Genomic DNA, 25,876 nt, shown 5'->3' on the forward strand with positions numbered 1-25,876 from the left:
TGAATAAGGATTTCAATTCGAAAAGAGGAAATGGTACTTTGTGGGTAGTGAAGTCTTGTTTTCATTCTGGAATCTCTTCAGAGTCTCTGAAAAAATGTAAAATAAATAGTATATTAGTTTATTTCATTAAAATTGGACACTTGATATATGTGTCATTTTTTAAATCATATTTTCAATGAGTCATTTGACAAAGCGTGTTTCTCTCAGTCACTACTGACTAGTTTCTTCTAAAACATCCAGTGGACTTTAACGTAAACTCTTTATTTTTCATTTTAATATTGTTCCACAAGAAACACAATGTCAACCATTTCATTAGGCTGTGAGCAATGTTTACTTTTGGAAATAACCAGCAATTCCATGTAAAACAGTGTTTGATCATTTGATTTTCTAAAAAGTCATCTTTACATGGTAAGTCATCAGTGTTAGTTTCAAATACATATGCTGATGAAGTTCTGTGGAATTATTCATTATGATCTGGAAAAGACCCATATAATTTGAAATCCTTACTAGTCAATGACACATACCTTTGTTAACAGTACATAGTCATCATACCATGCATACTTTCTCGAATTTAAATTTATGTTTTCACAAAAAAACACAATTTAAATGTTGAGTGACATGAATGATCAAGCACTGTTTGACACTCCCAGATACTAACTTGTGCACTACATCATGTACTTTGTGTTGGTATATTTATTCTTAAGAAAATAAGGAAAACCACTTGTTATGTTTAATACACAAGCACATTTCTCATTAAAAGTGACAAGATTGATAACAAATGCATCCGTTGAATTGATATGATGCAAAAGAAATGATAAACACTTTCGTAAATTTGAATATTGATAAGCATGATAAGAGATACTATCTCATCTTCAAATATTGACAGTCTATTCACCTGATTCTTGATTCTTTACTTTCTAAATTGATTAGAAATTTGATCCATCTTGTCACTTGCCATGTTGACACACCCAGTGCCACAGTACAGCGATGAAGGGGGCGTGGTTCCTGACATCACAAGGTAAGTCCACACACTGGCTTCCTGATTCTACTGTGGCCTGGGCTAGGACGTCCTCAAGCTCATCAACAATAGACCAGGTCGAAAACATTGGTAAAATACTGCAAAATAAGTTCTGAATTTTCATCCTGCCTTGGACAACAGGATGATAGGAAATAAATATAAGAAGTAAAAAGAGAAGTAAGCTTTGTATTCTGACAGGTATACAACTTGGCACTAAGACACTAGCCTTAGTGACATTGTCTGGACAGCTACTGAAATTTAAGACAGTTTTAGGGGGTGTCTTAACATGTTGTGACTATGCAGACAAGTGAATGTTTCAGGACAAGTTGAATCCCAGATTCAGTTGTAAAAGTGGTATCTGTGTGATGAAATTGGTATTGTTGTGACAAGTTCTGCTTTGTAATCCATGGTCTCTCAACACAATCAGTGCCAGACATGAGGGCTGGGACGAGTCCAAATTTACCACCTGTGTACTCACCACTCTATAACCCGACCCTACCCGGGTACTCACTGTAGGTCTCAAGAGATAGGTACAAAATGTCTGATTCGGAAACATATTTAGATACATCAGAGCTCGAGATAAGCTGCGTATCTGCGTAAAATACGCATCAGAAATGCAGAAAATCCAAGCGTATCAAATACGCTACGAACATTACAGATACGCTACAAAAATAAAACGTGCGTATCATCAAAATATTGTGAAGTAACCCTGTATATTCGATTAGCAAATCAGCAACTTATTTTGAAATTATAAACAGGCATTCCGTCAACCTTGCCAAACTCCACGATGACAGTTACATCATGATCATTTGCCATCACACTTTCTTGTGGAAGTATCGTGGTATTTTTGAGTCCCTATAAAGCTCTCGAACCCACACGACACCAGTTTGCAGGGACTAGGTGAATAGTGTTTTTAAATATTTAACTTAAATACCCACATGTGTAAAACCTAGTTGGTAACAGAAATTTGAATACCCAGATAGAATTACTGATCCCCAATGATTTTTAAAATGCATGGGTAAAATACCCACAACACCAAAATCTTATCTGGAGCTCTATACATGTATCCAACAATCTTGTCATGCATACACTGAAGTTGACTTAAGGTTTATCTTCATTCAGCCAAATGAAAAGTCAGAAGGAATGGGTCCATATTCAGAAGAAATGTGAACATTAGTGACTTGTATTGTAACCATAGAGTTCTAGATAATGTTTGTCTTTAAACAATATATCACATGACTGACCACGGGTCCGGGTAGTCCTGTGGGTGCCGGGGTCCTACTGAGTACCCCCTTGACCCGGGTACCTGAGTTACCCATCCCAGCCCTACTAGACATGGCTACTAGAGTTGTCTTCATGACTGAGACTATTGAGTCCATGGTTGTCTTCAAACTGTAGTGATGTTGGATGAACCACAAGTCTGTAATTAATTGTGAATGAGTTGGAATAAACTAGTGCTGTCTACCCCTGGTGAACCTTGAACTTGTTAAGCAGATTTTACCAGTGTTTCTTCACCTTCTACATTGTTCGAAATTAAGGGAGCCCTGAGGTCTTCTATGTGTAGCCGGGCGTGGCATGTACTGTCCAGCCAATGGGCTGCTAGTACATACCACGCCCGGCTACAAAATGGCGCCAATGTAGCGGCCATAAAATTTCGAGTCCCATGATGGCATTCGAACCACAGACCTTCTGATCAGAGGTCGGGCGCATTGTCCACATGACCAAAGAGGTTAACCCTGTCAGCAACTGACACGGTAAGGATGTCATCTGTGGGATGACTCCACGCCCTGCTACATATGGTGTATGAATCTAGGGACCCCATTAACCTTTAAAGTCAGGGTTATTACAAGGACTGTCTTGCTTAATTTCGAACACTGCTGCATATACACCACCACACTTACAGTAGACTGTTTAGTGTGTCAAACTATTTGGCCTGAATTGTTTGATAGGCATTACTTAGAAGTTGACGGATGACAAAGTAGATACAATTTATGGGCAACAACTTCTTTAATTATTGTAAAGGCGATGTTTCGGTATAGATCCTTATAATATTGCTTGACAACGTTTAAAGGATCTATACAAAAACATCGCCTTTACAGTAATTAAAGAAGTTGTTATCCATAAATCATATGTACTTTGTATTGGGCCTGATTAACAGGTGTGTTGTTGAATGAAACTCGGTACAGGTACAGTACTGGGAGAAAATAATTCTACCTAACGAGGTGAAGATGGTTTGCCTTGTGTTTGAGGTAGCCTTAAGGCTAGCCTTTTGCACTTGTGGTATCATTACTAGGGCTAATGCAGGGGTCAGATAGGATGGATGTGGCAATGAAAGTTCTTGAAAGGTCTGTGCAATACATTGAAAGCATAGTGCTTTAACTCAAAGAAAATGTCATGTTTGTATGTAGACCAGGAACAGTAGCAGAAAGATGACTAATAACCAACATTTAATTTTTGGGATTCTACCACTACCTGAAACTTGTATTCATGCATTGGACTATCATTTATTGTTACAAGCGAATTGCTTAATTTCCTGTTACGACCAGTTTGTATTTGAAGGAAAATGAAATGACGAAGGTCAAGTCAGCAATTACAGATAGGCGATGTGGGAATGAAAAACAACAGTAAATGGTCATGTAGTTTTGCTTGTGCAGTAATACACATGTAAGTAGTCATGATTCCTGTTTACTTAAGCAGTAACTTGTGATGGGATTTCTGCCTACCCAAGCAGTACACGATGATGTTATAACTGCTTATCTAAGCTGTAAATGGTTCTTTGATTCCTGCTTACTTACTTAGAAAGATATGCGATTATTGCTTACCTGAGCAGTACTGCCAGTCGACGATGATGTGGTTTTTGTTTTTTAGAGCAATAAGTGATATGTGATTTCTGCTTACCTAAGCTGAGTGAAACAAAAGGACTCGAGGTGCCTCATTCTACAATGTTTCCTTATTTCTACTTGTTGAGAAGGTACCATGGTCAGGTATGTCGTGTCTTGATTTAGCATGTGCGCTGAGCACATTTGGAGACTGCACGACCTAATTTTGAATGTTGTTTTTGGAAATGTATGGAAACTTACTCGATTTCATCGAGAGGAAACATGAGGATGTGTTCCAAAGAGACATCCGGCGATACAAACTAACATTTTTAGTCCACTAGTACTTATATTAATATATAGCAAAACCCTAAAAGGCAAGTTTCAACTAGCACTTATGATACCTTAACCATTGGGCAGAACTAGTGCCAATTTCTGTCACTGTTATAATTGGATTGTTGAATAGCCTCATTTTTGGAGCTATCGCTTTGATATGGGGATTGTTGAATAGCCTCGTTGTTGGAGCTATTGTTTTGATATGGGGATTGTTGAATAGCCTCGTTGTTGGAGCTATTGCTTTTATATGGGGATTGTTGAATAGCCTCGTTGTTGGAGCTATCGCTTTTATATGGGGATTGTTGAATAGCCTCCTTGTTGTTGGAGCTATCGCTTTTATATGGGGATTGTTGAATAGCCTCGTTGTTGGAGCATTTGCTTTTATATGGGGATTGTTGAATAGCCTCGTTGTTGGAGCTATCGCTTTTATATGGGGATTGTTGAATAGCCTCGTTGGAGCTATCGCTTTTATATGGGGATTGTTGAATAGCCTCGTTGGAGCTATTGCTTTTATATGGGGATTGTTGAATAGCCTCGTTGGAGCATTTGCTCATCAGACTGAAGCCCTGGTATCATTGGTACAATGCGTGAAGCCCATCTTCACCATGGTATTGCTGGAACATTGCTAAAACAGGCATAAAACCATGCTATCCCTCTGAGTTACTCATTAACATTATGATTTGACAAAATATACAGCAAAATCAATCTTTAACAAACAGACACACTTATCTGGTAATATACTACTCCAAAGTAGTTAATGGCCACCTGAATCTTTCCTATTAACCTGCTGTGACACATTAACTAGTGTAATATGAAAGAATCAGGTGCTCCTTAACTTCTTTAGAGTAGTATAGTTTTATCTTGTTGGGAACGTCAATTATATGAGTATTGACGGGACTTTTTTAATCGAAAATTGTGTGAATGGCCAGCAACTATCCAAAGTTTAACCAACGTGTAAGTAAGTCATCACTTTGTATTCTGATGCTGTTAAGCTTATGTCATAGGGTATGGGTCGTGCATTGGGTCACTATTGGATACCTTGTTTGATCATGTTTTGAAGAAGGACTGGCTGCTATAGTGTCCTATCATACCCAGACTAGCGTAGAGGACCATGTTTCTGCCGGCAGCATTTGATTACCGTGGTTGAACAATACATCATGGGCTGTAGTGATTGGGTATTGGGCTGACTTCCGTATTGCAATATACTGTAGTATGATGCGTGCCACAATATATTGCTTGCACCAGATTGCATTTTCAGTGGATCAGTTGCTAATTTCTGAATTTCTGAATTTCAAAATTTCAATTCCTATATTTGCCGTGATTATGTTTCTTGGTTTGTAAATTCCATACACTTGCTCATTGCTTTCAGCAGTGTTTGAAGGGGCGGTCAGGTAGCCTAGTGGTTAAAGCGTTGCTCGTCGAAGACCCGGGTTCGATTCCCGACATGGGTACAATGTGTGAAGCCCATTTCTGGTGACCCCCCGCCGTGATATTGCTGGAATATTGCTAAAAGCAGTGTAAAACCATACCCTCACCAGTGTTTGACATCTAAGACTCTGATTGTCCTGCCGTGATGTTGCTGGAATATTGCTATAAGTGGGGTAAAACTCATTTTCATTAACGACATAAATCGGCATCACTTGAATTTTTTTGTCCTACATCAAGCTGACACACTTGGTATAACTGAAATATTGTTAAAATATTGTTAGTGGTATTACACTTCAACTTTTGTCAACTGTTTCAAGTATATGGATGATAACACACAATCACTGTGGAAATGATTCACCACATCCACGTTGAAAGCACCAGGCTAATAAGAATCATTGGGATTCTACCAAGAATCTGAGTTTTAGGATCACAATAACCACTTCTAAAACAGCTCCGATTTGACGACCCTCCTTACCACGGAAGCTAATATTTATAGAAGAGAACTTTTTTCTCAAGCATTTTTGGTAGGCATTTTAAAATAATGATGGGTTGTATTATTGGTGAAAAAATGCAGTCTTGTTACTGCAGCCCTAAATTTAACATTTAAACAGTGCTCGTTTGGTTCAAAATTCAATTTAGCATGGTTAAATCTACAATTTAGCTCTATATTAAAAACACAGTTTGTGTGTGTCCGGATTATCTTTGTTTTGTTTTGTTATGGTGATGGATGTGCAGAGTACTCTCATTTAGTAGAAACTGGATTACTAGGATAAGCTGGATCAGTCGGTGCTCTTGTTGGGTCCAGGCTTCTGCCTGCCTGGTTGTCATCATATGGAAGCGGATAACTCGAATTGTGTACATAGAAACACTTACCTTGGTCCCTAAGTCTATTATGAGTCATATTACCGTATTCAACGTAATAAGCACCCAGGGCGCTCTCAAAATTAGAGGGGCCACTGGTGGCCCAGTCATCTAAGGCGCCGCGATTCGCTTTGCAGAGTTGCGTCCCCTGGACACGCCAGAAACCTATGATTGTGGGTTCGAATCCCGGTTCACCCCGATTATGTTTCTAGGTTTGTCAGCACCATACCAGTGCTCGTGGGTTTCACCGAAGTGGTAAATGTCTGAGACCTGCATCATTTCGGGCTTTCCTCCCACATTAAGCTGACACGCCTTGATATAACTGGAATACTGTTAAAAGCGACGTTAAACCCAACTCACTCACTCAGTCACTCACTCAAAATTAGAAATAAGGGGCTCTTATTGGAATATTATTTTAGTGAAAAAAACAGTTGAAAGATAAATATCGTGGTTTATGCTGACAGCCTGAAATAATTATGTACGACAGACATATTTTTCCAGAATTTGATTGCCCATAATTAAATGAGTGCGTATTATATGCGAATAAATAAATCTTGTGTACATTGATTAATCGGAAGGGGTGCTAATTGGGATTGTTCACTGGCAAATATTACACACATATTACCAAATATCGCCATGGGCGCTTATTAGAGCGGGGCGCTTATTACGTCGAATACGGTATGTAGGTTCGTTGAACATGAACAATTTCAAGTGTGTTGGTGGCCATCACTCATTCAATATCAACCATATTTCATGAGTAAATTATTTTGTTTCAAAACAAACAATTACTATGTTCCTATTCTTTGTGTTCAATTTCATCATGTTGCTGATTTGGAGGGACGAGTGGTCCAATTGTCGAAGGCCCTGCAATTTGCTTTGCAGAGTTACGTCCCTTTGACACGCCAGAAACCTATGATCGTGGCTTCGAATCCTGGTTTGCCACGATTATATTTCATTGTTTGTCAGCACCATATCCATGCTTGTGGGTTTCACCAAAGTGGTCCACGTGAAAGATCTGCACCACTTCGGGCTTTCCACCCACATGAAGCTGACAAGCCCAAAAACCATGGATACTGTTCAAAGCGGCGTTAAACCCAACTCTTTCACCATGCTGATTGTATATATATTCATGATCTGATGAACAACAGCTCCGACTGATGCTGAAGATATTCCCCCTGGGCCGTTCTTTAGGCAAGCACACCACTGCAGTCAGGATTCAAACTGCAGGGTGAACCCATGCCACATGACTCTGACAGTATCACGTTTTCTTAGGTAGAATATGTATCTGGCAATGTTTGATATTAAATGGGGAGGAATCCTGTAGCTTTTATTCTAGGGGCCCCCTCAGTTTCTCAAGATTAGTGTTTTGACAAGGCCTTGATATTCATGTTTCATATTTTTACAGTCTGTTGGACCTTGGGCTACTGTAACAGATTTAGAATTTTTTGTACTGTCTTCTTTACAACTGTTAACAAGCCTTTGTGGACCTATGACTGACAATGGTTCTCCATTGTTCTTCAGTTGCCGGGCAGCATAGTTTGGACATCCATGTCATGCGATTGCGGAAAGTGTGTCGGATATGTGGCAAGAGCACAGGAAGTGGATGTTCCACGCGAAAATGTCAACAGGAACTGTTGCAGTTGTTTAATATTGACATCACCCGAGATGTCAACGGTGTCCACCCTCAAAGAATATGTCATGCCCATAGACAGTTGTTCTACCGGTACAATTGTGCAATTGCAGATGGGAAAACATACAACACGACCACCGTCCCTATGGAATTTGCACCATTTGATGCAAGAGACACTTCATGTATTGTATGTTTCTCTGGACATCGTGGAAATTTGAGAGGAAATGTGTTTTTGTAGATACGGTATGTAAGTGAGGAAAACTTGGCTGTCATTCTTTATTCTGCACCTGAAATTGGATTTTTGTTGATTTCAGGTTTTCATGATTACGGACAATCAGGATTGAAATCCTTCATGGATTTTTGCCACGTGGCCACGGCAGGACATGCACCTGTCCCCTCAGACTTGAGTTTTGACAGTGCTTACGTTAGACAGGCTGCTTTAAGACAGAACTATGCGACTAAGCCTCACAAGGTGCATAAATGTCCTCAGTGTGAGAAGGTGTTTGGGGACAGGAGTGGTCTCTACTATCACAAGAAGGCTATTCATGACAAAGTCACATATGAATGTGTGTGTGGGATGGTTTTTAAATACAGACCAAACTTTGTTTACCACAGAAAAAATTGCAGACACTATCTGTCTCAGTTGGAAGAAAATGTCTCTGACGCTAACAAGACTGTTTAAGTGTATAGTTGGAACTTCATCACAGACTTGATTGTCTGGGTATTATTATTTGAAATAAAGCTGATGTTCATACTGTTTAAGTCTTAATTAATTTTGTCAGTTTTTCCCCCGTGGGCATTCAAGGTTAGAGTTGGTCCTCAGAGATGACTTAAAGTTGGCCCTCAGAGATGACTTAATGGAGCAGGAGGTCTGGCTACTTGGTTGATGGCATGTCAGCGTACCTGGGTGCCATTGTACAAAGCGATCTTAGCGCTAAGGTTATCGTAACTCCCATACCTTAACATAGACTTACGGCAGTCTTAGCATTAAGGTTGTTTTGTACAACGGCACCCAGGGCTGTAACCATTCACCGATACCGATGATATCATCAATACTTAGGTACACACGGTACTTGAATCGTCAGTTTGTGAGATCGCGATATGCTATAAATAGAACAGGAACTAATAGAGTTACCTGCCATTATGGCAGAAGTAGCATAGGCAGAACACAAGGATGTGGTAGCTGAGGACGTGCTGACAATTAATAACCATCCCTTCATTTAATTCTTGTGGTTTTCTTTGTTAAAGTTTTTCAGATATCAATAATAAATTATGAAGAAAGAGGTTTTAGAGCTGTATTTCAGTGATTTCATCATTTCTTGCTATTTGATGTGGTACCAGTAGTATCGTCAATCCTTATCAAGATATGAATTGTATTGCAAGATACCAGGCGATACTCAGCTCTACAATGTACCCTGATGGTGTGAATGTTGCTCACAATATGAATCACTGGATTGTCAGATACAGACTTGGATTATTTACAGGCCGGTGTGATATGGCTGGAATATTGTTGAAAACACATGCAGCACACTCTGATTGTTGTTCCAAGAACTTGTGTTAATTCTTCACAAAAAAGTCCAAAGTATGCTGGTTGTAAAGTTGCTAAAAAAGAGATTGGTTGGTGGCAATAGTTGCTGAATATGACCAGTGCCCACTTGCGCAAAGCGATCTTAGCGCTAAGAGGATCGCAACTCCTATTCTCTAACATAGGCTGACGATAGTCTTAGCCTTAAGATCGCTTTGTGCAAGCGAGTCCGGTGCTAAGGTGACCAACATGGACCACAAACTCTGACCATTCTGAGTGTAATACATCATACCCCTTGGAATAGATTAGCGTCACACAGAGCCTGTGAAGATCCGGGGTAGAATAGGTCTTCAGCAACTCATGCTTGCCTTAAAAGGCGACTCTATTTGTCCTAAGAGGAGACTCACAATATCGGGTGGTCAGGCTCGCTGACTTGGTTGATGCATGTCATCGAATCCAATTGCATGGATCGATGCTCATTTTGTCAATCACTGGATTGTCTGGTCCAGGTTCGATTATTTACACGCCGGCATCATATAGCTGGACTATTGCTGAGTGGGGTGTCGAACAACAAACAAAGCTTCACACAGTCCACCATTGGTCTATCTGCGACATGCTCAGTGACAGTCCACCATGACGTGTCGGGGATATTTTGAAAATAGAGACCCGCATATATGTGGAAGTCCATTTATTGAATCGAGTATTTAATGCAAAAAATATATTTTTGAACAGAGCAACATGCAATACATTTCGAAGAAACATGCATTTATTTCAGTGTATCAGTGGGCGGTCGGGGAGCCTAGTGGTTTATACGTTCGCTCTTCACGCTGAAGACCCTGTCAATTCCTGACATAGGTGCAGTGTGTAAAGCCCATTTCTGGTGCCCCTGCCATGATATTGCTGGAACATCGCTAAATGCGGTGTAAAATCAATCTATCTTGCTCACTCAATGTGTCAGTCAGTCTTAAAAAATGCATGGGAAAATGATTTGCATGCTTTATTTCGATCACTGCTGTTTGACCCCATTTAACATTACTGCTCTGACAGTGACACTGTTGGGAAACCAGGTTAATTTTGTCACCAACAAGCAACTGGCAACTTTTTACATTGGGAGGTAGGGCTTGGTGACTTGGTCATACGCGACTCAACATCCGTCCAGTCAGCGACTTAAGCAACTAGCCCAAAGCCCAAGTACAGTAGAATTCTCTTCAGTCTAGTAACCTCTTGAAATGATAATCCACAAAAAAACACATAAAAAAACAAAAAAAACAATCGTCGTCTCAAAAGTTTTTGTCACAGATGATCACTGGATGGTGTGGTTCAGATTCGATTGTATACAGGATGCTGTCCTACAGCTGGAATATTGCGGAATCCAGTCTGCCACTTTAGCTGTTTGTCCGAAACCCGAGTCTAGTAACATTCTGTTTGGTCTAGTGAGCTCAGCTTATAATGATTCATATAATTACATTAAAATCTACTGAAAATGATGCAAAGAGCCATGTTGGGTAGCAAACTCAAAAATGCATGTTTGACACAGACTGAACCAAACAGGTCTCTTGCGGTGATTTTATGTTTCCTTCAAAGACCCCAACTCCAGCTGTGCCTTTTGTTCCTTTCAGGTTATGGCAATAATGGCTCCCACCCCTTCTCCTCCTATGAGTGTGATACAGAGTACAGAGGAAGGCGGTACCCCTCTGTAGGCTCACACAACCTGGGTGGGGGCAGCTTTCACGCTGTGTATGGTGGGCTTTCTGACAAGAATTGGGGCAAGAAAAAATGCCCCCAGTGTGATAAGGAGTTCACTGACGATTCGGGTCTGTACTATCACAAGCAGGCCGTGCATGACAATGTCACCTTTCCATGTGTGTGTGGCAAAGCCTACAAATATAGGCCTAGTCTCAACAACCATCAGAAGAAATGTTGCTTGCATCAGTCCATGTTGAAGCAGTAATGTGTTCGTTGTGTCCAAGATACTATGGATCGTTGTGTATGGGCCAGGCTTGGCTGTGTTTGGGCTGCCAGTTTGTGCTTGAATATTTTGTGGATCATTCTTTCACTCTTAGTGTCAAGGACAGTTCCATTCCATGAAGAGTTCTAGTCGAGCAGCACATTGGTTTGTGTGTTTGCTTTTCACATTATGTCCAGGGTTGACACCACACACACTATGCAGTTGGGTAGCCCAGCCAGGATCAGTGTTAACAGTCTGCTACTCTAAGACTAGTTAACATCAAGGACTAAGCTGACATTTCCTTGTAGACGACTACTTTTACCATTGATGGCAACTCGATTTTTGTGTGGATTTGTGAAAATAAAAATTTATTTCAAAACCAGTGGACATGATGGATAGTGTTGTCCAGTTTGACCCACTTTCACACCCACAGATCCACGTCCACATCCACAAGCACAGTTCCATATCCACGTCACATTTCCATATCCACGTCCACATTTCCACATTCACACCCACAGTTCCATATCCACACCCACAGTTCCACGTCCACACTCACATTTCCACGTCCAAACTCACATTTCCATACTCACACTCAGATTCACATTCACACCCTCAGATCCACGTCCACACCTCCACATTCACAACCACAGTTCCACATTCGCATCCACACCCACAGTTCCCTATCCACACCCACATATCCATGTCCACATTTCCACATTCACCCCCCCCCCCACATTCCACATTCACATCCACACCCACAGTTCTACATTCACATCCACACCCACAGTTCTACATTCACATCCACACCCACAGTTCCACATTCACATCCACACCCACAGTTCCACATTCACTCCCACGTTCCATATCCACACCCACACATACCCACCCACAAGCCACAAGTCACTAGGACAGCTCACATGTTCATCCCCTCCATGAGTACTGTGTCTGATACCTATAGGTGTCTGCCAGCATGTGATGCCTGCATCATTGCTGAAATATATCCCCAACATATCAGTTCAGTTCACCACTATTTACCAACCTCATCCAAGAATATTTAGAGGTGTTTTGTGGAGTTGAAATATTTATTGTCTGGGAATGTCATAAGTGTCAAAACATTGACCAAAAAAACATTTCTTTTATTATTTAATAAAAAAACAATCATCAGTTGCTTCTCATTTGTTACTGTTTGTTTGAAATCTCAGTACTTGTTCTCAGCTAAATTGAGTTTCTTTATGATAAGCCTAAAGGATTCTTTCTTATTTATAAATGTCATACTTTTGTGAAGTTTGTTTTGTCATTGCCGTTATAATTGTGTTCATTGAAGTACATTCCACACACCAACTGTTATCAGCATCAAGTCAGTCAGTTGTTTGTTTGGGCTTATGGATGAGTTTCATACGAGTCATGTTATGCAAAGGTAATTCAGTTCTAGTTTTATATTTACACATGTACAAGAATTAAACAGATCTGATTCATGTCCTTGCTTTCCCTGATTTGAGGCAACAGAAACAGGGGCTTTGACTTTGATTTGAGGTTAGTGCGTGTAATAAAGATGCAGTCGTATAGCTGGAATATTACCGAGTGTGAAGTTAAGCAACATACGTTATGTATGTTTTGACAAAGGTGTTTCAATTTATATCCAGCGTGCCACTTTGAGTAGGGAGTCAGACATAATGTGAAATATATCCATACTCATTAGGTGATGAATTTTTTGTTGGTTTGCAATGTCCATCGACCAAAAAATAGCCAAATGAATGTAAAATTTAAATGATTTTTCTGATAGTTTTTTAACAACAGACACTAATGCTATGAAAAAAAAGAAAAGAAAAAAAAGTCAAACATGAAATAGCACTCAATTTTTGTTGAAAAGAGGACTCCTTTTGAGTGAGTGAGTATGGTTTTATGCCGCTTTCAGCAATATTCCAGCAATATCACGGCGGGGGACACCAGAAATGGGCTTCACACATTGTACCCATGTCAGGAATCGAACCCGTGTCTTCAACCGTCTTCGTGACGAGCAACCACTGTAATCACTAAGATCTATTCTACCCTGGATCTTCACGGGTCCACAGGGCAGGGAAATACTATGAATCTGAGGTCTCACATATTTGAAACATCAGCAAAAGCAAAAACCTCTGACATGTCGTAGACATATGGTACCAGGAAGTAACAACAACTTCCAATACTAATGTTACATTTTTTTGCTTGGTTTATTGATACGCCGACTTAAATAATAAAAAAATTAGGAAAAAAAAAAGATTAAAGTAACAGGTGTTTATTAAAACTGTCAACTGTAAAGCTCACAACAACATAAATCCAAGGAAGTTTTATATGTCTAAAACAGATATTTTTTTTTCCAACGATACATCGTTCATTACATTAGTTTGATAATATTTATCGGGATCCAAACCAGGCCTGATTTATATACAGTGTTCCCGCTATTGCACTCTTCAATATAGCGCTAACTCGGTTATAGCGCATGGTAAAGCATGGCATTTTTAATAAACTCAAGTTTTCCACTGACACGATGTTTTCCCCCATCTCTGAAAACATAATGAGCTGATCACTGCGATCATGTAACACCAGAAATACCAGTCAACAAATCCAAACTGAAGTACGCAATTTAATCCTATTATTATAATATATGTTCTAAAATAATGTTCATTGTTTATCTGGACTAATGTTTTTAATATATTTTATTAATTTTATTCAAAATTTCATTTAATAATTGTAATAAAGTTTACAATTTTTTCTGCGAAATTCTATGTGAAGTGATCGGTAGATCGCACAACTCACCGTTATTTACAGCAACCACAGAAAAATGTATTACCTACTGATTCAAATCAAACTTTAAGATAAAAATAAATCCTGTGCAATGCCTCTTTTTTAAAATATTTTTTTTCAACCTGCTGACAAAATTTTTCACTATCAAAATCCGTAAACCCTAATAAAAGAAAGAAGTCTTGCCTGATTCACATTGAAACATTGACCCACAAGCAACATGATGGACAGGACTGGAACTGGCTTTTTGTTACTTTCAGGTAGTCATGGTTACGGGAGCCCATTCCCAAATGATGAGCACACCAGCCCCTGGACCGTTGAGCCAGGGGTGAGGTTGGGCGGTTACCCGTGCCTTGTGTGTCAGCGTGTGTTCTCCAGTGCAGGGGCCCGACATAACCATGTCGCGTCTGTGCATGACAAAGTACAGTTCACCTGTGTGTGTGGCAAGCAGTACGCCTACAAGCAGGGCTTAATTCGACATAAGAAGACCTGTCTTGTGTTTCTTGTTCATTGAGTCTAGTTTGTGTTTGTGAGCTGGAAATGGTCTTTTGGAACTTGCCAGACAGAGTATTCCAGTGTAATCCATGTTATCACAAGTTGCCTGAATTATCATTGTTTGTACAGTGTTTTCGGTGTCTTAAAACTTTATAATAATTTTCCCCTTTTTTTTGACAAAAACTAGTATGATGTATCTTGAGACCACAATCTGACTGTCGTGTGTTAATCTGCTTGGATATCAATGCCATTTATCATTATGGGTAATAAACTTGACCAAAGCTACGAAGAGAATTATAGCCAATGAAAAGAAACCTTTGTATTAAGTGTGGGACGAATTATGAATTGGAATAATACTTGTGTGTTTAAGGAGAAGACTACAAGCATAATGGTTGTGCTTTTTGTGTTCATATATGATATATGTACCTGGCGTAAGTTTGTTTGTTTGTTGTTTTACGCCGCACACAGCAATATTCCAGCTATATGACGGCGGTCTGTAAATAATCGAGTCTGGACCAGACAATCCAGTGATTGACATCATGAGCATCGATCCATGCAATTGGGATCGATGACATGCATCAACCAAGTCAGCGAGCCTGACCAACCGATCCTGTTCGTCGCCTTTTACGACAAGCATAGTCGCCTTTTATGACAAACCCGGCGTAAGGTTGGAGAATGTTAAGACATGTTCTGATCTTACCCTTTTAAACAAAATGTATTCTGGTTCCAGGGATCAGCAATGTTTGAAATGTTTTACTGATGAAAATGTGGTAATTACCAGTAACAAGAAACACTGATATGGTAATATTGACACCCACTGGGCTAAGAGTTAGTTGACCTGAGGTTGATTTGTATATGAAACAGTGAATTATTAATGATGGTAAATAAGTGTTCATGGGTTCAAAGTAAAGCAGGTTTTGCACATATTTGTAAAGTGCTTCAATTTAACCCAAAAGTACTTAATTCTGTCGTTTTATGATTGAAGTGCTGGAAAACTCCTGGAATTTCATTGACACTACTTGAAAAGTGCTGGAATGAAATAAAATCGGTCTAGATACAACAGAGTCGCTACTGAATATTATGTAGAGGAGAATGTCCGTGTAACTCTCCATTCCTTAAGAATAATGGAGCCGCCGCCCATTATTTTTAAGGAATGGAGAGTTAAGAGGATATTCGCCAACTTAGAACACATCCCTGTTTTTTCACTTAGATAAAACATTGGAAAATATTTGAAAAATACACTAGAACTCTTTGAGAGCCTGTATTTATTCTGTGTGAGTCGCCCTTGTGTGATGCACGAGGAATAAGTTCTCTGCCGCTGTTGCACGTGCACCAAGCTCCATCGCGAGCTGATATTCACAATGCATGGTTCATGATTCTTCATAATTTCGTGGGCTCCAAGACTAGCATTTTATCAATTGCTTGCATGTTGTAAATACATGCTGATGGGGATTATAGGAAATACAGAGCCCTGAACAGGGATATATGTGTTTCCTGATATATATTTTTCTTCTCAAAGGTCAATCTAATTGCTTTGAATATGAGCATTGTGTTAGGTAACCTGCTGTAACACTGCATTGTCTACATATTATTTCTGGAGCGGTCGGGTAGCTTAGTGGTTAAAGCGTTCGCTCGTCACTCCGAAGACCCGGGTTCGATTCCCGACATGGGTACAGTGTGTGAAGCCCATTTCTGGGGTCCCCCGCCGTGATATTGCTGGAATATTGCTAAATGCAGCGTAAAACCATACTCACTCACTCACATATTATTTCTGAGCTTTTAAGGATACTGCAAATATTTGAAAATATTTAATAGTTAATTTCACACAGTACCATCATCTGTGAAATGAGCGGAGGTTGACAATTAGACGTCCTCAAATCATATGATGCAGATTCGAACCCCACTGGCGACACATTTTCCGGCAAAATATTGAAATTATCCCTTTGTCAAAATGCATGAAAACATAGGTCCTTCTAGTCCAAGTGTAAATAAATTGAAATGTTGGTTCAAGATCATGTATTACTGACAAACAACTGCCCATTCCTTTAAAATAATGAAATGTTTAAACAATAGAATGACATCACTGATGTGTTTCATTATCCAGTTTCAGTGTGTAATTTACTTCCTGTCACAAGATAAAAAAGAAACGACAGTTTTCTGTTTATCAGAGTTATGGCCATTAATTTCCTCATACATTGTTTTGCTGAATATAGCGTAATAGTCACATTATCGGGAACAGCATTTGATCCTCGTGTTCCCTGAAAACAAAGCTAGGTCATGAATATTATGTCAAACCCCAGGCCTGTGTCAGAATCTGGGCGGAAATTTAGCTTCATTGTTTTTGTGTTGGTGTTAAGAGTTTATTGTTAAAACTCAGTTTAAAGTGCCCAACATACCTACTTGTGTGCTGTTGTGCGTTCAGGATGTGCTGTTGGATGAATAAAAGTGGTCCTTGAAAACAAATGTTCTTCCTTTAAAGGGAACACCGCCGGCCCAGTCGTCTAAGGCGCCGCGATTCGCTGTGCAGAGTTGCGTCCCTTGGGCACGCCAGAAACCTGTGATTGTGGGTTCAAATCCCGGTTCGCCAAAATTATGTTTCTAGGTTTGTCAGCACCATACCCGTGCTCGTGGGTTTCACCGAAGTGGTAAACATCTGAGACCTGCATCACTTCGGGCTTTCCTCCCACATTAAGCTGACACGCCGCGATATAACTGGAATACTGTTAAAAGCGGCGTTAAACCCAACTCACTCACTCACTCTTCCTTTAAAAGTGTTGAAAGGTGCATGAATTTAAGTCCAAAGATCTGTCGGAACCCTGTAAAGCCTTCAGTAAGATATCATCAGGAAGGCAGGGATTCCAGATTAACAGGATTCGGACAATCAAGGTTTCTCCCAAATGACTCTCTGAGACACACACCTATTTTAAGCATGGATGTGTCATTAAAACAGACAAAACATCACAAATTATTGCAACGTTATCTACAGCCCAAACTATCTCATCGCAAATGAAGTGAATATGTACTGTGATTTTCTGAGGATTTGTGAACAGAAACTAGAGCCTCCTTTTCTTACTTTCAGATCTGTCTAGTAATGGAGGCTTGGTTGGAGGTGATCAGCCAAAGAATGATTTTCTTCACGGATTTGGCAAGCAGCTGAACACCCCAATCTCCATGTCTTCATTAGCAGGAGACCGTTCCCCTGCCAGTAGAAAGAGCATCCCCTTCTCCCTGTCCATGGCGTTTTCAGGGTTCAGTCCTAATGCTGGCACAGTGGCGGATGGAACAGGGAGCTATGCCTGCCCCTACTGTGACAAGATGTTTGCCGGGAAGGGGTCGCGCTGGAACCACATCCATGCCATACACAACAAAGTGTCTCATTCGTGTGTGTGCGGCAAGGTGTATCAGTACAGTGGGGGTCTGCAGCGGCATAAAAAGATTTGTTCGTCCTGGGCACTTCATCTCATGGAATCTCCATCGGCTTCAAATTTTGTTGGTTCTCAATCGGCTTCAAATCTCGTGGGTTCCCCATCAGCTCCACATCTCATTGGTTCTCAGTCGGCTCCCAGTGTCACAGATTCTCCAGCAGCTCCTGGTGTCACAGATTCTCCAGCGGCTCCTGGTGTCACAGATTCTTCAGCGGCTCCCAGTGTCACAGATTCTCCATTGGCTCCCGGTGTCATGGAGTCCAAGGATGTCAAATCTGAAAGTGACATGTGATAAGTGCCAGGAATACCAGAGGCCACAGGTGACAGGCATATAAGGTGCTGCCATTTGCAGTGCAGAGTTGTGTCCCTTTGGCGTGCCAGCAACCTGTGATCATGGATTCAGTTCTCAGATTCACTCCGATTCTCCAAGTTTCAGCCCACATGAAGCTGACATGCATGGTATTAAATGAAGTTTGGTTTGAAGCTTTGTTAAATCAAACTTGCTCACTCATATCTCTGCCAGTTCAACAGTTGAGATTGCCAAGGTGCCTGGTAAATGACTCCTGAAGAGGCCTCATGGCAGCCATGGCTGATTGACATGGGGCCCTATATGGGGATGGACACAAGCCAATCTTGTGAGTCAGCAGGACTGCTTTCTATCGCTCCTCAAATCTAGTGATATTACATGAAACAATAATCTGTTGTGGAAATGTAAGATAACACCATTTTGTCTATTTCTGTGTATTTTGATATCTAGAATAATATTTTGAAATAAGTTTCTTGAAGTATATAGAAATGTTACTAACATTATCAGAGTTAGAATAGAGCACGAGGAGTGCTTGACAAATATGTTCGACAAAAAGGAAAGTGCCAGTGAACATGAACCAGACTACCGTATTCAACGTAATAAGCGCCTCGCTCTAATAAGCGCCCACGGCGATATTTGCTAATATATTGGCGAGTGAATAATCCCAATTAGCACCCTTTCCGATTAATCAATGTACACAAGACTTATTTATTCATGTATAATACGCACTTGTGTGTTATATTCACCCTTAATTATGGGCAATTATATTCTCGAAAATATATCTTTCGTGCATAATACACATATATCATTTCAGGCTGTCGGCATAAACCACAAAATTTACAGTCTTCCAACTCTGTTTTTTTTTCTCACCAAAATTATATTCTAATAAGAGCTCCCTATTTCTAATTTTGAGAGCGCCCTAGGCCCTTATTACGTCGAATACGGCATGTCATTTAGTCAAGCAGTGGCTTGTATGTCACATGATGGTGGGCAGTGGTGCAGAACCAACTCATGCCATATCCAGCCGACATCTGTTCAGCAATGGTGCTCAAACTGCCAGTACTGCTGCTTTCTGCCTGTGTATAGCTCAACTAGTTGTATGATAGTTGTGACAGTTCATGTTGAATAAAGTAGGCTGGCATTCTCAAAGATACCTGACGTTGCAGTGGATTCGTGACAGAGCTCCATATGGTCTGTGTATTTGCATAACATACCCAGCATGAAGCACCAACTAATTCTGAGTTGTGTGGGTATTGCAACACCTGAACAATACAACTCTGTGTAAGTGCACAGTGAAGAATCCGTGAAGATTCCGGGGTAGAATCGGTCTTCAGCAACTCATGTCGTAAAAGGCAACTATGCTTGTCGTAAAAGGTGACTATGCTTGTCGTAAGAGGCGACTACCGGGATCAAGAGTCAGACTCGCTGACTTGGTTGAAGCATGTCATCGATCCAAATTGCGTGGATTGATGCTCATGATATCAATCACTGGATTGTCTGGTCCAGACTTGATTATTTACAGATCGCCATCATATAGCTGGAATATTGCTGAGTGCGGCATACAACAACAAACCAACCAATCCGCACAATGAAGCCTTTTCGCTTGCCAACCATTTTTTCTTTACACATCTACTTTTAGTGATCAAATGCAGACCTCATATTTACACTCTTAGAACCCATATTCAGATTTTTGTCATTTGAAAAAATGGCCCCTTAACTCAAATCAAGTTCTGTGTTCGCCCTGATTATGTTTCTAGGTTTGTCGGCACCATACTCGTGCTCGTGGGTTTCACCGAAGTGGTAAACGTCTGAGACCTGCATCACTTCGGGCTTTCCTCCCACATCAAGCTGACACGCTGTGATATAACTGGAATACTGTTAAAAGCAGCGTTAAACCCAACTCACTCACTGTGTAATTAGGCATGAGATAATCAAACAGATCAATGTCAATTTGTCACACAGTCATCAGTCTGGTCAATATTTACTGTTAAAATCGTTTTCTTGTCCTTTGTGGTAAAGTTGATTATACGTTTTAATTGTGTGTCAGTAAATAATTTCTCTATGATTGTGCATAATAAACTATAGTTGCATCAGTTTTATTTGCACAAGATGCTCATTCAGCGTTATTAAGTAACAGATTTTGTCCACTTGTCCTTATAATGATAACATGTAGCAATTCTCTTAAAAAGGGCCAATACTAGTCCCTATGATACCTTTGAACTATTGGGCAGCTTGGCAAGACTATAGGACTAGTGACAGTTTCTAACGCTGACATTCAGAATGGCCAGTGAAAGTCTGCCACAAAATGAACTGCAACAATAGCGCGACGTCATTATTATAGTGTGTCATCATAATTGTTGAGAATGGATAGGAGGTATAGGTTATGTTATTGATTGTAAATACCGTATTCGACGTAACAAGCGCCCATGGCGATATTTGCTAATATATTGGCTGGTGAACAATCCCAATTAGCACCCCTTCCGATTGATCAATGTACACAAGACTTATTTATTCACGTATAATATGCACTCGTGAGTTATATTCACCCTTAATTATGGGAAATTAAATTCTGGAAAAAATATATCTGTAGTATATAAACATTTCAGGCTGTCTGCATAAACCACGACATTTATCTTTCAACTCAGTTTTTTTCCACCAAAATAATATTCTAATAAGAGCCCCCTTTTTCCTAATTTTGAGAGCGCCCTTGGCTCTTATTACGTCAAATACGGTAACTGATAATTTAATGACAAGATTATGAAATGTCAGGCCTCAGAGTTGCTACTAAAACGGTCGCCAATGCGACCTAAATTTCATTTTGTCTACTATCTAAAATTCAGAGGTAGCCAAATGACTACATTGAAAAACTACATTCTATTGCTACACATATGTAGACACAAAAATAAACATGTCTGCTACTAATTATACAAATAATTCCTCCTAAAGTCATCAATGAACCGAAATGCATAAATATTAATGTAATTAGTATTTTATTTTAGTTGATAGTTTATGGAATAAGCAAGGATATACTTATATAACCTAGTAACATAAATTGCATCATTGTTCGAGTCATGAATAACAAATATCAAGTACAGTTTCCACTTATATACAATTCCAAGACTAATGCTATGACTTGTACATATTATAATAGTTATTTGATAAAAGATCATTTCAAATGCTTTTGGCTACTTACAATATTGGCGTGACCTCTTAATTTTACCACTGGCTACCTGGAAAAAAATATTTGTAGCCATATGGCTACTTGGTAAAAATTTAAACTTTGAGGCCTGAATGTGTTCCCGCATGTTAAGGTAGGTGTTCGGCACCCTGTGCTAGTCGTGAAAGGCGACTATGTTTGTCGTAAGAGGCGACTAAGGGGATCGGGTGGTCAGGCTCGCTGACTTGGTTGATGCATGTCATCATATCCCAATTGCGTAGATTGATGCTCATGATGTCAATCACTGGATTGTCTGGTCCAGACTCGATTATTTACTGACTTCCGTCACATGACTGGAATATTACTGAGTGAGGCGTTAAACAATACACAAACAAACAAAACATATGTTAAGGTTAATTCTGCTTTTTGTATATTTGATACATTACAAGAGATACCTTCATTGTGTAGAAAAAGATTCAGTTTTCTAATAAGAACTTAATGTGTCACTGTACTTGTCAGTCATTTATACCCCATGTCTTGTACCTGGTGGACAAGATGGAAGACCACACTTTTTTAAAATTAAATTTTGAATATTTGCTGACCGACGAGCTTGGTTGGTTCAAAATAAAAATAGCATGGTTTAGCTGATATATTTTAATTTTATTTGGCATGAAGCTGTTTGTATCTTGTTTTAGCGGAGAGAAAATAATGCCCAAAATGCAGGATGTTTATCATTCTTTCTGTAACATAGTTCTTACAATGCATTGGATCATTGTTGTTTGATGGTCAGGAAAATAAACATCAATTTTTATCTATTTTGTTTTATTAACTGTTTGTCTTTTGGCTCACTTGGTCGAATTTGTGAACAGAAATATGAAGGGTTGCCTAAAGTACTTGTCATGAGATGTTCCATTTATTTAACTTACTGTCAGTGGAGAAAGTCAGTTCAGGGATGAACACAATATGGATACTATGCAACTGATGATTGGGTCGCCGGGAAAACATAGCCAACTGTTTGTTGGCTCACCACGAAAACATAGCCAACTGATGATTGGCTCACCACAAAAACATAGCCAACTGTTGATTGGCTCACTATGAAAACATAGCCAACTGTTGATTGGCTCACCGGAAAAACATAGCCAACTTTTGGTTGGCTTACCACAAAAACATAACCAACTGGTGATTAGCTCACTGGGAAAGCATAGCCAACTGGTGATTGGCTCACCACGAAAACATAGCCAACTGTTGGTTGGCTCACCATGAAAACATAGCCAACTGTTGACTGGCTAACCACGAAAACATAGCCAACTGATGATTGGCTCACCATGAAAACATAGCCAACTGTTGATTGGCTCACAACGAAAACATAGCCAACTGATGATTGGCTCACCAGGGTATGTAACAAACTGATGATTGGGTCATTGGGAAAAGATGAAATAGTGCTGACGCAGCATGAAGAAATAGTCCCTCCCTCCTGTTTTGTGGATGTAGTTTTATGTGGAACAAACTCTTTAATGGTTAATCTGATAAATGAACACATAAAATGATCTGATGTGAAACCAAGTTGCCTACATGTTGGTCGGGCTTTCATCCTTTGAAACAACATGCATGTCTTCAAAGGATACTAGCATTTAGTTTGACAAGAATACCTGCGTTGCTGAGAAGATGCCACAATAAGAAACAATTAGGAATGAGGTCAAAATTTCTTGCTATGTCTCTATAACAAACAGGTCAAGTCTCCTTTACCAGTGTCAGATTTTTACAGAGCACAAATGGAAAACTTAAAATCATTGTATTCTTGACGCAAGTGATCTCATCTGCATCATGTAGAAGGCATCCTTCAGACCTGTGGATTTTCTTCATTTTGTTCGTTTACCCATTAGTTCAGTATTTGTTCTGATTAAAAAGGAGGGGCGATCCAGTAGCCTAGTGGTTTAAGCGTTCGCTCGTCACGCCAAAGATCGGGTTCGATTCCCGACATGGGTACAATGTGTGAAGCCCATTTCTGGTGTCCCCCGCCGTGATATTGCTGGAATATTGCTAAAAGCGGTGTAAAACCATACTCACTTACTCACTCTGATTAAAAAGATGGTTGTTTTGTTTCTTTTGGTATGGGTTTGTTTTTGTTGCTTTGGATTCCTTGATGATTAATTTATAACATCAATGCCACAGAATACTAAGTCTCGATTGTCTGCCCAAACAGATTCCTTTTGGTATAAATGTCTAAAAAGTGATGAAAATTATATGAATAGATCACTGAAAATCAGTGATGACACAGGTGTTTGCGAAAAGGGAAAGCATGTCCTATTCTATCAGTAGCACCCGTCACCCACCAATTTCATAAACAAGCAGTTTGTGCCAAAAACATTTGAGATTACTAGCCTGAACTTGGCTCTTTGCATCACTTTCTGTGGGGTCACCGGTGGCCCAGTCGTCTAAGGCGCCACAATTCGCTGCGCAGAGTTATGTCCCTTGACCCATGATTGTGGGTTCGAATCCTGGTTAGCCCCGATTACGTTTTTAGGTTTGTCAGCACCATACCCATGCTCGTGGGTTTCACCGAAGTTGTAAACATCTGAGACCTGCATCACTACGGGCTTTCCTCCCACATTAAGCTGACAGGCCGTGATATGTATTGAATACTGTTGAAAACAGCGTTAAACCCAACTCACTCACCATCATTTTCTGTAGAATTTTGTGTTATTATGTGGACTATTATCCGCTGAGCTAACTAGACTGGGCTTAGGATTAGAGGCTGGCAAAGTAATTAAATACCAATGACATATCTGGCTTGTGACAGTTCCAGACAAGTTATAGTTGTAAATGATGGATCTTCAGTTTCCTCTCAGTGCATGAATGATGACTCACTCTGGAGAAGACTTGTACCAATGCTAGATGTTCTTCCTTTCAGGACATCGTGGTTATGGCAGTTATTATGAAGCTTGTTCACCCTATCAGTCCTGGAGAGGTCCGACTGATCAGATGCTCCCAGTGGATTCAGACCAGTCTTCCATTGATACAGATCAGTTGGTGTCCACAAGGAACTTGCCCGAACCCATTGGAGGACTATATTACTGCCCACATTGTGACAAGGCATTCACCAGCCAGGGGTCCAGGAGAAACCATATTGTGTCTGTGCATGGGAAGGTCACCTTCCCGTGTGTTTGTGGGAAGGTTTACAGCTACCAGCCTGGGCTTATCAGGCACAGAAAGACTTGTCCATTTTGCACCTGAGATTTGTCTCCCTTTCAAGGAGGGCTGTATGTCATTTTTCAATAAACCGCCAGGGAACAAAGCATTTCCTTTTCATGCAGTGTTTGAGATAGATCAAAGTGCCAGGCTGTCGTCAGGACAGAGAGACTTAAGAAGCTGCAGCCCTGACTGAACACTTCAGGCTGTCATTCAAAAACACTGCAGCTTATTGTGACAAATAAATCAACACTTAAGTTTACTACAGGCCTTGAGACCCATACAAGATCAACTTGCCACGGGCCCACGGGCAGATGCTTATTTCGAACTCGGAACACTGGGTAGGTCACAATCCCAGTCTTTCAGCTACAGAGTCCCAGATCGCGGCATGTCCTCTTCACGTCCCTGGGTAGGTCACAGTCACAGGACCCAGTCACAGGACCCAGTCACAGTCTTTCAGCTACAGAGTCCCAGATCACAGCATGTCCTCTTCACGTCCCTGGGTAGGTCACAGGACCCAGTCACAGGACCCAGTCACAGTCTTTCAGCTACAGAGTCCCAGATCACGGCATGTCCTCTTCACGTCCCTGGGTAGGTCACAGTCACAGGACCCAGTCACAGGACCCAGTCACAGGACCCAGTCACAGTCTTTCAGCTACAGAGTCCCAGATCACAGCATGTCCTCTTCACGTCCCTGGGTAGGTCACAGGACCCAGTCACAGGACCCAGTCACAGTCTTTCAGCTACAGAGTCCCAGATCACGGCATGTCCTCTTCACGTCCCTGGGTAGGTCAGTCACAGTCACAGGACCCAGTCGTATTGGAAGGTCACCATCCCCTGTGTGTCAGCTAATAGTGTGGAATCATCAGACTCAGAAACACTTGGTCATTATGCGCTTAAGACTGGACTTAAAGCATGGCTTCTAGCATTATGGAAGGCATGTGGAAGACATGCCCAAAT

At 40.4% G+C, this 25,876-nt stretch overlaps 1 protein-coding gene across 4 annotated transcripts in view; it reads left to right on the forward strand.

The window, feature by feature from the left end:
- The window catches only part of LOC139447464 (zinc finger protein 526-like), a 39,523-nt gene that overhangs the window by 1,525 nt on the left and 12,122 nt on the right, over positions 1 to 25,876 (forward strand). Inside the window, exon 2 of one of the 4 annotated variants that reach the window (XM_071228846.1) lies at positions 17,918 to 18,572. The exons of 2 other annotated variants lie outside the window; for them this stretch is intronic. In XM_071228846.1, the coding sequence (XP_071084947.1) occupies positions 17,918 to 18,555 (638 nt within the window). In that variant the 3' untranslated portion in view covers positions 18,556 to 18,572. Of the gene's footprint in view, positions 1 to 8,403; positions 8,777 to 17,917; positions 18,573 to 25,876 lie in introns of those variants that run through there. One more of the 4 variants, XM_071228849.1, reaches the window with a different exon arrangement.

This window comes from Haliotis cracherodii, unplaced genomic scaffold (assembly GCF_022045235.1).
Source record: "Haliotis cracherodii isolate W230 unplaced genomic scaffold, xgHalCrac1.p SCAF_7, whole genome shotgun sequence".
In the NCBI taxonomy this organism is placed as follows: Eukaryota; Metazoa; Mollusca; class Gastropoda; order Lepetellida; family Haliotidae; genus Haliotis; species Haliotis cracherodii.